General features: G+C 34.2%; 1 protein-coding gene across 4 annotated transcripts; it reads left to right on the plus strand.

Moving 5' to 3' along the window:
* Window positions 1-8,370: 8,370 nt before the first annotated feature.
* Window positions 8,371-13,503, plus strand: LOC145638511 (protein MICRORCHIDIA 7-like). 4 transcript variants are annotated; one of them, XM_081689488.1, is made up of 9 exons: window positions 8,371-8,489; window positions 8,778-10,094; window positions 10,175-10,250; window positions 10,403-10,531; window positions 10,862-10,990; window positions 11,856-11,965; window positions 13,041-13,109; window positions 13,200-13,304; window positions 13,386-13,503. In XM_081689488.1, exons 2-6 carry the CDS (start codon window positions 10,036-10,038, stop codon window positions 11,877-11,879), a joined length of 417 nt encoding a protein of 138 aa, XP_081545614.1. In that variant the 5' UTR covers window positions 8,371-8,489; window positions 8,778-10,035; the 3' UTR covers window positions 11,880-11,965; window positions 13,041-13,109; window positions 13,200-13,304; window positions 13,386-13,503. The 4 variants fall into 4 exon arrangements, with proteins under 4 accessions (XP_081545614.1, XP_081545613.1, XP_081545615.1 ...); XM_081689487.1 differs by having other exon boundaries at window positions 13,200-13,503; XM_081689489.1 differs by lacking the exon at window positions 11,856-11,965 and having other exon boundaries at window positions 13,023-13,109; window positions 13,200-13,503.

The raw sequence follows: 13,503 nt of genomic DNA on the forward strand, positions 1-13,503 counted from the left end.
ATAATTAGGATGGGTTATTTCCAAGTCGGGTCATTCTCGGATTCAAGTCGTGTCATGTTCAAGTCAATAATTTGCAGGTTACAATCAGGTTGGGTCATTTCCAACTCAAGTCTTATTCGGGTTCAACTAACTATAAATAGATAATTATCATTTTTATCAAGCTAATTATTTCCTTTGACTATAATATATATGGCAATATACTAGGGAACTATAGTCTATAATTTAGGAAGATAATTATCTCCTTTGACCATACAACAAATATATACTATATTTAACTCTTAAATTTGATCGAGGATGATGCTCCTTTCTTTTGCTGGCCTGGACCGACTTGGTGTCCCTAGACAAAATGCTTTGATCAACAATAATAAGGAGGTCTAAATTGCATTTAAGGTGATTTGAAATCGGGTCAGGAATAATTTAGGTTGAATTTAGGTCGGGTCAATAACAAATCGTGTTAATTTCGAGTCAAGTTAGTAACAGGTTGAATTTTTTGGTCGGGTAAGTAATAGGTCTGGTAAAATTCGGGATGGGTCAATAATAAGTCAGGTTTAATTTGGGTCAGGTCAATAACAAGTTGGGTTGATTTCGGGTCATGTTTGTAAAAGTTTGGGTTAAATTTGGGTTGGGTTATGAACGGGTCAGGTTGAATTCAGATCAGGTTAGTAACAAGTCGGGTTAAATTCGGGTTTTTACAGGTTAAAATGGGTTTGGGTCAATTTCGGTTCAAGTCGGGTTCGGTGCAAGGTAATTAAATTGGTCGTTGTAAACCGGTAAATCGGTGCAAGTTGTAAACTGATAAATTGGCCGTTTAAAGGCAAATAGGATGGTTCCACCCACCCAATTGGACTCCCAAAGGATATTAGGGATCATGATAAACATTTCGGCAATTTTTATTTCAGACAAAAAAAAAAGTCAAAAATTTTCAAAATTGAAACCTAATGTCCATGCTTTTTGAGAAATTTTGAAAGTTTCATGGCCTTGTGACCCAAAGTCTTAAGATTATAGGGAATACATCTAGGGGTCATATAATGCCATTTGGAACCATATATGATCATTATATGTTGCATAGATGTTCGTGGTAGACTTGAGTTAATGAAATCGGTGCAAGTTGTAAACCGATAAATTGGCCGTTTATAGGCAAATTGGATGGTTTCACCCACCCAATTGGACTCCCGGTTATATTAGGGATCATGGTAAACATTTCGACAACTTTATTTTTTGGGCGATAAAAAGTAAAAAATTCCAAAATTAAAGGCTAATATCCACATTTTTTGAGAAATTTTGGAGGTTTCGAGGCCTAGTGTCGAAAAGCCTTGAAATTTTAGGGGATAATTATCAGGGTCATATAATACCGTTTGGAACAATTTATGATCATTATATGTTGTTATAAATGTTCGTGCAATGGTAGACTTGATTTAATGAAACCGGTGCAAGTTATAAACCGATAAATTGGTCGTTTAAAGGCAAATTGGATGGTTGCATCCGCCCAATTGGACTCCCAACGGATAATAGGGACCATGGTAAAAATTTCGACAACTTTTATTTTCGGGCGATAAAAAGTGAATAAATTCCAAAATTGAAGGTTTATATCCACGCTTTTTTGAGAAATTTTGGATATTTCGCGGCACGGTGTCGAAAAGCTTTGAGATTTTAGGAATACATTTCAGGGTCATATAATGCCGTTTGGAACCATATATGATCATTATATGTTGTCATAAATGTTCGTGGTAGACTTGAATTAATAAAATCGGTACAAGTTGTGAATTGGTAAATTGGTCGTTTAAAGGCAAATTGGATGGTTCCACCCAGCCAATTGGACTCCCAGAGGGTATTGGGTACCATGGTAAACATTTTGGCAATTTTTTTTTCCTGGAGAAAAAGTCAAAAAATTCCAAAATTGAATGCTAATATCCACGCTTTTTGAGAAATTTTGCAGGTTTCAAGGCACGGTGTCGAAAAGACTTGAGATTTTAGGGGACACATCTCGGGGTCATATAATTCCGTTTGGAACCATATATGATCATTATTTGTTGTCATAAATGTTCGTGATAGGCTTGATTTAATGAAACCGGTGCAAGTTGTAAACCGGTAAATTAGATGTTTAAAGGCAAATTGGATGGTTACACCCACCCAATTGGACTGCCGGAGGGTATTAGGGATCATGGTAAACATTTTGACAATTTTATTTCTGGGCAAAAAAAGGCGAAAAATTCCAAAATTGAAGGCTAGATCCATGTTTTTTAAGAAATTTTGAAGGTTTCGAGACTCGGTGTCGAAACGTCTTGAAATTTTAACGATACATCTCGGGGTCGTATAATGTCGTTTGGAACCATATATTATCATTATATGTTGTCATAAATGTTCGTGATAAGCTTGATTTAATGAAATTGGTGCAAGTTGTAAACAGGTAAATTAGCCGTTTAAAGGCAAATGGGATGGTTCCACCCACCCAATTAGACTCCAGGAGGGTATTAGGGACCATGAAAAACATTTCGGCAATTTTTAAATCCGAGCGAAAAAAGTCATAAATTCCAAATTAAAGACTAATATCCACATTTTTGAGAAATTTTGGAGGTTTCAGGCCCCGGTGTCTAAAAGTTTTGAAATTTTAGGAGATACATCTCGGGATGATATAATGCCGTTTGAAACCATATATGATCATTATATGTTGTCATAAATATTCGTGGTAGGCTTGATTTAATAAAATCGGTGCAAGTTGTAAACCGGTAAATTGGCCATTTAAAGACGAATAATTGGATGGTCCCACTTACCCAATTAGACTCCCAGAGGATATTAGAAACCATGGTAAGCATTTCGTCAATTTTTATTTTCAGGCGAAAAGAGTAAAAAATTTCCGAAATTGAAGGCTAATATCCACGCTTTTTGAGAGATTTCGAAGGTTTCATGGCCCAGTGTCGAAAAGCAATGAGATTTTTGGGGATACATCTCTGTGGCATATAATGCCGTTTAGAACCATATATGATCATTATATGTTGTCATAAATGTTCGTGGTTGGTTTGAATTAATGAAATCGGTGCAAGTTGTAAATCGGTAAAATGGCTATTTAAAGGCAAATTGGAGGGTTCCCATCCAATTGGACACCCGGAGGGTATTAGGGACCATGGTAAACATTTAGCCAATTTTTATTTCAGGGCGAAAAAAAAAGTAATAATATTCCAAAATTAAAGGCTAATATCCATGCTTTTTTAAGAAATTTTTGAGATTTCGAGGCCCGGTTTCAAAAAGCTTTGAAAACTTAAGGAATTTATCTCGGGGTCATATAATGCCGTTTGGAACCATATATAACCATTATATGTTGTCATAAATGTTCGTGGTAGGCTTGATGTAATGAAATTGGTGCAAGTTGTAAATCGGTGAATTGGTCGTTTATAGGCAAATTGTATGGTTCCACCCACCCAATAGGACTCCCAGAGGGTTAGGGACCATGGTAAACATTTCAGCAATTTTTATTTTCGAGCGAAAAAAAAAGTCAAAAAAATCCAAAAAGACTAATATCCACGCTTTTTGGGAAATTTTGGAAGTTTTAGAACCCAGTGTCTAAAAGTTTTGAAATTTAACGAGATACATCTCGGAGTGAAATAATGCCATTTGAAACCATATATGATCATTATATGTTGTCATAAATGTTCGTGGTAGGCTTGATTTAATGAAATCGGTGGAAGTTGTAAACCGGTAAATTGGTCGTTTAAAGACGAATAATTGGATGGTCCCACACACCCAATTAGACTCCCAGAGGGTATTAGAGACAATGGTAAGCATTTCGTCAATTATTATTTCCGGGCGAAAAAAAGTCAAAAATTTCCAAAATTGAAGACTAATAGCCTAATATCCACGCTTTTTGAGTAATTTCGAAGCTTTCGTGGCATATTGTCGAAAAACAATAAGATTTTAGGGGACACATCTCGTGGTCATATAATGTCATTTAGAACCATATATGATCATTATATGTTGTCATAAATGTTCGTGGTAGACTTGATTTAATTAAATCGGTGCAAGTTGTAAATCGGTAAATTGGCCATTGGACTCCCATAGGGTATTAGACACCATGGTAAGCATTTTGTCAAATTTTATTTCCGGGCGAAAAAGTCTAAAATTTCCAAAATTGAAGGCTAATATCCACGCTTTTTGAGAAATTTCGAAGGTTTCGTAGCCCGGTGTCGAAAATCAAAGAGATTTTAGGGGATACATATTAGGGTCATATAATGCCATTTAGAACCATATAAGACCATTATATGTTTTCATAAATGTTCGTGGTTAGTTTGAATTAATGAAATCGGTACTAGTTGTAAATCGGTAAATTGGTTGTTTAAAGGCAAATTGGATGGTTTCACACAACCAATTGAACACCCGGTGGGTTATAGGGACCATGGTAAACATTTTGAGATTTTATTTCCGGGCAAAAAAAAGTCAAAATATTCCAAAATTAAAGGCTAATATCCATGTTTTTTAAAATTTTTTGGAGATTTCGAGGCCCGATGTCAAAAAGCATTGAAAACATAAGGGATTTATCTCGGGGTCATATAATGTCATTTGGAACCATATATAACCATTATATGTTGACATAAATGTTCGTGGTAGACTTGAGTTAATGAAATTGGTGCAAGTTGTAAACCGGTAAATTGGTCGTTTAAAGGCAAATTGGATGGTTCCACCCACCCAATTGGACTCTCAGAGGAAATTAGGAACCATGGTAAAATTTTTGGCAATTTTTATTTTCAGCCGATAAAAAGTCAAAAAAAAAAATCCAAAATTAAAGGCTTATTATATCCACGCTTTTTGAAAAATCTTGGTGGATTCATGGCACGGTGTTGAAAAGCCTTGAGATTTTAGGCAATGCATCTCGTGGTCATATAATACCGTTTGGAACCATATATGATCATTATATGTTGTCATAATTGTTCGTGGTAGGCTTGATTTAATGAAATTGGTGCAAATTATAAACCGGTAAATTGGTCCTTTAAAGACAAATTGGATGGTTCCATCCACCAATTGGACTTCCAGAGGGTATAAGAGACCATGACAAACATTTCGGCAATTTTTATTTCTGGGCGAAAAAAAAAATCCAAACTTAAAGACTAATATCCACGTTTTTTGAGAAATTTTGGAGGTTTAAGGGTCCGGTGTCTAAAAGTCTTGCAATTTTAGGAGATACATCTCGGGGTCATATTGATTATTATATGTTGTCATAAATGTTCGTGGTAGGCTTGATTTAATGAAATTGGTGCCAATTGTAAACTGGTAAATTGGTCGTTTAAAGGTAAATTGGATGGTTACAACCACCCAATTGGACTCCCACAGGGTATTAGAGACTTTGGTTAACATTTCGGCAATATTTATTTTCGGCGAAAAAATAGTCAAAAATTCAAAAATTAAAGACTAATATCCACGATTTTTGAGAAATTTGGGAGCTGTGGTTTCAGGGCCCGATATCTTTAAGTCTTGAAATTTTAGGAGATACATCATGGGGTCATATAATGCCTTTGGAACCATATATGATCATTATATTTTGTCATAAATGTTCGTGGTAGGCTTGATTTAATGAAATCGGTGCAAGTTGTAAACCGGTAAATTGACCGTTTATAGACAAATAATTGGATGGTCCCACCCACCCAATTAGACTCCCAGAGGGTATTAGAGACCATGGTAGGCATTTCATCAATTTTTTTTTTGCGGACGAAAAAAAAGTCAAAAATTTCCAAAATTGAAGGCTAATATCCACGTTTTTTTGAAATATTTCGAAAGTTTTGTGGCCCGGTGTCGAAAAGCAGTGAGATTTTAAGGGATAAATCTCGGGGTCATATAATGTCATTTAGAACCATATATGATCGTTATTTGTTGTCATAAGTGTTCGTGCAGTGGTTGGTTTGAATTAATGAAAACGGTGCAAGTTGTAAATCGGTAAATTGGCTTTTTAAAGACAAATTGGATGGTTCAACCCAGCCAATTGGACTCCCGGAGGGTATTAGAGACCTTGGCAAACATTTTGACAATTTTTTTATTTCCGGGTGAAAAAAAGTCAAAATATTCCAAAATTAAAGGCTAAGATCCACGCTTTTTGAGAAATTTTGGAGATTTCGAGGCCCGGTGTCGAAAAGCCTTGAAAACATAAGGGATTTATCTCGGTTTCATATAATGCATTTTGGAACCATATATAACCATTATATGTTGTCATAAATGTTCGTGGTAGACTTGAGTGAATGAAATCGGTGCAAGTTGTAAACCGGTAAATTAGTTGTTTAAAGGCAAATTGGATGGTTCCACCCACCCAATTGGATTCTCGGAGGATATTATAGACCATGATAAACATTTCGGCAATTTTTATTCTGGGCAAAAAAAAGTCAAAAAATTAAAAAATTGAAGGCTAATATCCACCTTTTTGAGAAATTTTGGAGTCTTCTTGGCCTGGTGTCTAAAAGTCTTGAAATTCTAGGGAATACATTTCGGGGCCATATAATGTCATTTGGAACCATATCTATTCATTATTTGTTGTCATAAATGGTCGTCGTAGGCTTGTGTTAAATCGGTGCAAGTTGTTAACCGACAAATTGGCTGTTTAAAGGCAAATTGGATGGTTCCACCCACCCAATTGGACTCCCGGTGGGTATTAGGGACCATGGTAAAATTTCGGAAATTTTTATATTCGGGCGAAAAAAAGTCATAGAATTCCATAATTGAAGGCTTATATCCATGCTTTTTGAGAAATTTTGGAGGTTTCGGGGCCCGGTGTCGAAAAGCCTTGATATTTTAGAGAATTCATCTCGGGATCATATAATGCCGTTTGTAACCATATATGATCATTATATGTTGTCATAAATGTTCGTGGTAGGCTTGAGTTAATGAAATCGGTGCAAATTGTAAATCGGTTATTGCCCGTTTAAAGGCAAATTGTATGGTTCTACCCACCCAATTTGACTCCCGGAGGGTATTAGTGACCATGGTAAAATTTTCGGCAATTTTTATTTCTAGGCGAATTTTTTTTAAAAAAAACTCTAAAATTGAAGTCTAATATCCACGTTTTTTGATAAATTTTGGTGGTTTCGAGCCCTGTGTCGAAAAGTTTTTAAATTTTAGGGAATACATTTCGGGGTCATATAATGTTGACGAATCATATTTATATTGGGTTCTTAGGCACGTTTCTGTTAGTTTTTGTACCTTTTCTTAGTCTTTTTAGTCGATTTTAGTGTCAAATTTGCACAAGTCATCATATATCGCTCTATTACGCTTCATTTGTGTATTTTTTCATGTTTCAGGTGGTTTCATAGTCATTTGGATGCTTTCGAATTGAAGTGTTTGGAGATGATTCGAATGATATTTGAATGGAAATTGATGGATCGAGTTCATTGGTCGAGGGATTTATGCTCGTGGATGTTGTCTCTAAGGATTTTCTACATGGGAATTGAATATAGAATCCACAAGGATTGATATACACTTTTCAGAATTAAATTTGAGTTAGAAACAAAGGAAAGCGAAGGTTTGCAAAGTATAAAAAAGGACCCTTGTGCATTGTTTCAGCCATATCTCGAGTTCTACAAATCGGATTGAGGTGATTCAAGTTAGGTTGGAAACTAGACTTGAATAGATTTCCAATAGGTCGCACGCCTTCATACGATTCCTAGATTGTGAGTTACAGCCTTCTGAATTCGGTCCTGCAAATCTGCCAGTCAAGCGCCAAGCCATCGGGCGATGGCTGCCCGATGGTTTAGCCGCATACACGACCTATGGAATCTTCCTAGCCCGATGGATATCCATCGTCCGATGGTCATCGTCGCAGCCCACATCCACTCGATCATCGGTCACCCATCAGGCGATAGGTTTGGCGTGCGGATTTCGAGTTATTCAGCCTCCACCAATCTTTGATCCTCCAAGCGACCAATCACAAGACATCTTTTGTTATTTTTATTTCCTTATTTTATTTTCACTAGTAGAAAAAATTCTATTTGTAACGCCCTATTAGTAACTGACGTATGTTATGCTAGTTAGGAAAGCATCAATAGTAACCAACTAAGATAATGCCAGTTACAAATTTCATGACATTAGTAACCGGCGTAGTAAATGTCAGTTACTAATATGTGGTTTAACAATGTTTGAAGTTTTATTAGTAACTGACTAAATAAATGCCAGTTACAAATATTAAGTCAAAGAAACTTTGACTAAAAAGTTTGTAACTAGCTTATAAACGCCAGTTACATATATTAGGCTAAAGAAACTTTGACCAAAACCTTAGTAACTAGCTTACAAACGCCAGTTACAAATAAACCATTAAGTTTGTAACTAAAATACAAATGTCAGTTACAAATATTAAGTTACTAGAAACAATTTATTTAATTTTTTTTAAGAATCAAGCCTTAAAACTTCTCAAGGGTACGGTGTTGCTCATTTCTTGTACCTCGATTTGATTATTTTTAATCAGCATCTTCGTCTGTTGTTGCTGCATCATCTGATAACCAACTTCTTCCAGTCACAACCAGGTAGTTTTCTTCTTTTTTCTCTTTAGTAGATAGAGTTTTAAACTCCTTGATTAATTTGATTGTTTTTTTTAACACTGATTAATTTGATTGTTAAAATAATAAAGTTCAATTTTTCTAGGGGTTTTCCCACTTAAAAAAAACATTTAAGAGTTTATTTTCACATTGTTGTTAGCATAGTCAATTTACGGTTCTATATTAATGGATTATTCAACTATTGTTTGAAATTGGTACTTTCTTACCCTTTTTTCCCCTTTTTCTTTATAATTACCTTTGGGTTTTTGATTTTAGGAAGTATGCCCAAAAAATGACGTCGTCATTGGTGGTGAGAGCGAGCGAGAAGAGAGAGAATGTGACCAAGGAAAAGACAAGTTTCTGTAATAGAGAAGATGAAGTTGCGTCCTTGTTGATATTCTTGGAAAACCTATGATTCAGGTAATTTTGCTTGGTTTTAATTTGCCCCAATTTTGAATTAATTTTGGTTTTTTTTATTGATAATTAGATTTGGGTTGTGATTTTTGTTCATGATACTGTTGTGTTTAGTTGTGTATTTTGTTTATTGTTTGATAATCCTGTTGTTTTAGGATGATAGAAATTGAAAAGCATTAAGATTTTTGTTGAACCTTGATTTAATGATGTCGTAACTATCAAGTTGACTGCCTTTTCAATTTTATGGGATGTGGTTAACTGCTTATAGCATAATCTTGTTATTTAGTTGCCAATTGCCGACTCCTCTCTATAATTATCAAAATTATATTTTGTTTTCTTCTCTACAATGCTGAGGTATTGTAATATTTATGGAGTTATTATGTTTTGTTGTAGTGACAGTACAACAATTTTTAGGTATTGAGTTTGATTTTGGTTTCAATTATACTTCTTGTTGTCGTTGTTATGTTGTCAAGAGGTCCATGCTCACGATTGTAGAATGAGTATTAGTGAGGGTGAGGTGAATATGAGTTGTTGTAGCTTCTTTGTGGACGTTTTTTAGAATCTTAAACATCCTTAGATTAACTTGCATTTGTGGCAAAAGTATTTTATTTGAGTTACTGTTAGGTGAAGAATCGAAGCTTGTGTATTGGCAGAGTACTCATGTCATTATGTAGGCTGATAAGTGATTATGAATCAATAAATAATGACTTGTTATATACTTATATTCATGTATATTTATACCCTTTAGATTATCCCTAGATATAAGGGCATTGTTAATGAATTTATAATTGAGAATTTGATTAAAAATTCATTAGAATGTATGCAATAATATAGAACAGGTGTATGTGATGTGATACTTTGGAAAAGAATTTTCCAGTTTCCATTTTAACAAAATTTTGTGGAATGGATCCCTATAAAATGAGGCAATGCATGTCTCTTGGGTATTCAACAAAAAGAAAGCTTGCAAACACTATTGGGCAATGTGAGTGATTCCGTTATGGCAGGTAAAATAAGTATTGGAGTAAAGCATACTTCTTAGAATGTCAGATTTATTGCAGCATTGTTGCTAACTTCCTGATCTTGTTTTTACACAGACGGAAATGGATGTAAGACTAGTACTATGAGGCTAGGGGCAAATGTTATCGTCTTTTCAATATGTCAAGGGAAGGACGGCACATGGTTAGTTGTTTTTCTTAGCTTCTCGGTCTCGTAGCCAGACACACATTATATATCATCTGATTTAATTTGATATTCTGCAGTCCTACAAGAAGTGTAGGGATGCTGTCATACACATTTTTTACTAATACTGGGAAGGAGGATATCGTTGTTCCCATGGTAAGATCAATAATCTTGTAAACGAGTATTAGTATTATTCTTCAAATATTAGTACAAAGTGACAAAATGATCAATGATGATTTACTAAACACTTCAACTGTTGGTCAATTGGTGATCACTTTTAATTTGTTTCGATGTTTCTGTTCAACAAGATTGACTATGAGAAGAAAGAGGAAGTTTGGACAAAGATTGTACGTAGTTCTCTTGAAGATTTGCATGTAAATTTAGAGGCTATTGTCCAGTGGTATCCATTCTCTAGTGAGCAAGACCTCCTTCAACAGGTAACCTCTGCTAGTAAATCTCTTATTTGCATTTGTTCAAGTTTGACATTCATGTAACGTGTAGAATGTCCTCTTCTTGATTAATTAATTTGATGTTTGGTTTTTCATTTCCTTTTGATGTAGCTCTGAATTTTATTCATACAAATATGCTTTTTGAGTCTGAAATTTTTGCTTTATATGTAGTTCAATTCCATAGGTTATTAAGGTACTAGAATTATAATTTACAATCTCTGGGAGGATGATGGAGGATAGTTGGAGCTGGATTTTAGTACTGATCCTCATGTATTATCAAACTGATTTCATAGGCCTAAGACAGTTTTTTATGAACAGGATATCCAAATTCGAGGAGTCAATAGAGATGAGAAGAGGTGGCTAGAAAGTATCCCAATTCTAAGCATTTCTCTACCTTCCCCATCTTCCTCAACCAATCCAACGGAGCTAAGTCCTCGTTTGTTAGAGGTAATCCTTCATTTGACTGAGATTGAACTCTTAATTATTATCACATGAGATGAATGCATAATTGATAATCAGAACTGAATTCAAAGCCAAATTGCAGAACTGAATACAGAATTGATAATCACAACTGAATTCAAATTCGAATTTCAGAACTGAATTCAAAATTGAAAATCAGAAATGAATTCAGAGCCGACTTTCAGAACTGAATTCATAACTGAAAATCAGACCTGAATTCAGTGCTAAGAGTCAGACCTGAATTCAGAACTGAAAATCAGAATTGGATTCAGAACTAAAAATCAGACCTGAATTCAGAGCTGAAAATCAAATTTGAATTCAGAACTGAAAATCAGACCTGAATTCAGAATTGAAAATCAAAATTGAATTCAGAACTGAAAATCAGACCTGAATTCAGAATTGAAAATCAAAATTGAATTCAGAACTGAAAATCAGAACAGAATTCAGAGCTGACTTTCAAAACTGAATTCAAAACTGAAAATCAGAACTAAATTCAGAACTGAGTTAGGATAGATAGTTTGTTCAGCGTTGTTTAGTCTTCTTAATTTTAGGTTAGTGGAGTTTGTTAGTATTGTTTGTAGAATTTGCTGTTGGAGTGGTATTCTTTTTCTTGCTATTTCATGTTTTTATTGAAGATAAAAGTTAGTATTGACCTTTTGTTGTTCATCCAATGGATTGTATCTAAGCTTCTTAATTTTGCATGTAAGCTTTTTCATTCATATCTGTGAGAATTTAACTTGACATGTGAAAATGATTTATGATTTCACTCATTCTCAAAGTACATTATATTGCCATTTAAGTCATCTTAGTGACCTCCTGTGTGCACTTGATGATCTTGGATGAGATGGCACAGGTTGTAGCGCATCTGTGTGATTGATATATTTTGGAGATAGGTTTACATGCTGACCAGATAGCTGCCATGGGCCTCATTGTACAATATACAGTAGATGAGTAATTTTGAAGGTTGTTATATCATGCTTATGTCTTTTTATGATGCTAGCATTAGGCAAATTTCTGTCAATTGTAGAAAACTCTGAGCTTACTTGTTTCATTATTGTCTCCAAATCCTTATCACTATGTCAACTAATATAACCTAGTTATATGCTGTGAATCCATTTGAGCTACATGAAGTTTCCCTGCATGAATGCTGAATTTCTGTCAATTATACTATGCATATATACTGTCTTAGTTTATCTTTGAATCTTTGATATAGCTGTCTTTCTGGACTAATTGAGATGAGCATCGAGTATCATTGATAAAGTTTCCATATTTTGGATTTCAGAGCATTTGAAATTAATAATAATAAGAAAAAGTAGAGAGCTTAAATTAATCTCAGAAAGAAGTAAAGTATTTTCTAGTTAAGTCCATTTTGGTAGGTGGGAGTTGAAATTAATAATAAGAATAAGAATAATAAAAATAAAAAACTGCATTAAACTCTAATAATTGTTAGAGAAAAGAAAGTTGTAGCTAGCGGCATATCTTTGTATTCACATACCAACATATAAACACATGGGTTTTGCTTTTATATAGGGGAAAATATATGGATTGATGAGGTTGTATTGAGTTAGTTAAGGATAGAAATATGATTCTGTCAGCTATTTACCTCCCTTGGAGAATATACATAATGGATTTTAAATTCTTTTTTTTTAATAGACAAATGGCCAGTTAAAGAAATAAATTAAGCTTAATAGGTTAAGGGAGACAAGAGCAGCGAAAATTGACATAAAATTTTACTCTATATATTTCCATGCAAATAGTTACAATGTAGGAACTATAATCAAATCAGGGCATAAAGTTTGGACCTAACTTGCACATATTGAAACTCATATCGAAGCTACGTACGAGTCTTGTGTATGAGTTTGATTATGTTATTCAATCACTTCCGAACGCTCGAAACTCAGAGTTGTCAAAATAATGAAGATGTTAGTACACAACATTCCTTGTACTACGTACTCATATGCATGTGATTAAAAGTTATTTTTCATTCGTTTAATCTAATGCTTTTTATGATTTTTTTTAGACCTTACAATGTATATAGGTCACATCTTAAAGGAAATGCTTTCAAAACAAGTAAGCCACAATTGCTACGATACACATAAGAATGGAGGTAAGCGTATAATTTTTTGTTTTTTGTTCTATTAGTAATGAAAGTATTATTTAATATATTAAATAATTGTACAATGTTCATTTGAATTAGTGTGCTCAACAATAATGTGGTGGTACCGAATGTGCTTATTATGTGATGAGATATATGTATGAGATGGTATCTTTCCATAGCGATTGCAAGGGTAATTTGAAAGAGGTTAGTGATGAGATATATTACGTGTTTTGGTTGATGTTTTAATTTTATAAAGTATAATATATATACACGTATTTTTTTAAGGAGTATTTGGCAAGACTTGCAGCCTACAACGATGTAGAATTGGATGAGATTCGAGAACAATGGGCTAAGTTTTTTAGGCTTAATTTTTTGTTGAAAGACTAGTTATCTTATTAATCGA

The sequence above is a fragment of the Chenopodium album genome, chromosome 7 (assembly GCF_948465745.1).
Source record: "Chenopodium album chromosome 7, dcCheAlbu1.1, whole genome shotgun sequence".
Lineage (NCBI taxonomy): Eukaryota > Viridiplantae > Streptophyta > Magnoliopsida > Caryophyllales > Amaranthaceae > Chenopodium > Chenopodium album.

Coding starts and splice junctions, on each gene's coding strand:
- LOC145638511 (XM_081689487.1), top strand. CDS start 10,036: ATGAGGCTAGGGGCAAATGTTATCGTCTTTTCAATATGTCAAGGGAAG. Junction 10,095..10,174: donor CAAGGGAAGGACGGCACATG/GTTAGTTGTTTT, acceptor GATATTCTGCAG/TCCTACAAGAAGTGTAGGGA. Junction 10,532..10,861: donor AGCAAGACCTCCTTCAACAG/GTAACCTCTGCT, acceptor TTTTATGAACAG/GATATCCAAATTCGAGGAGT.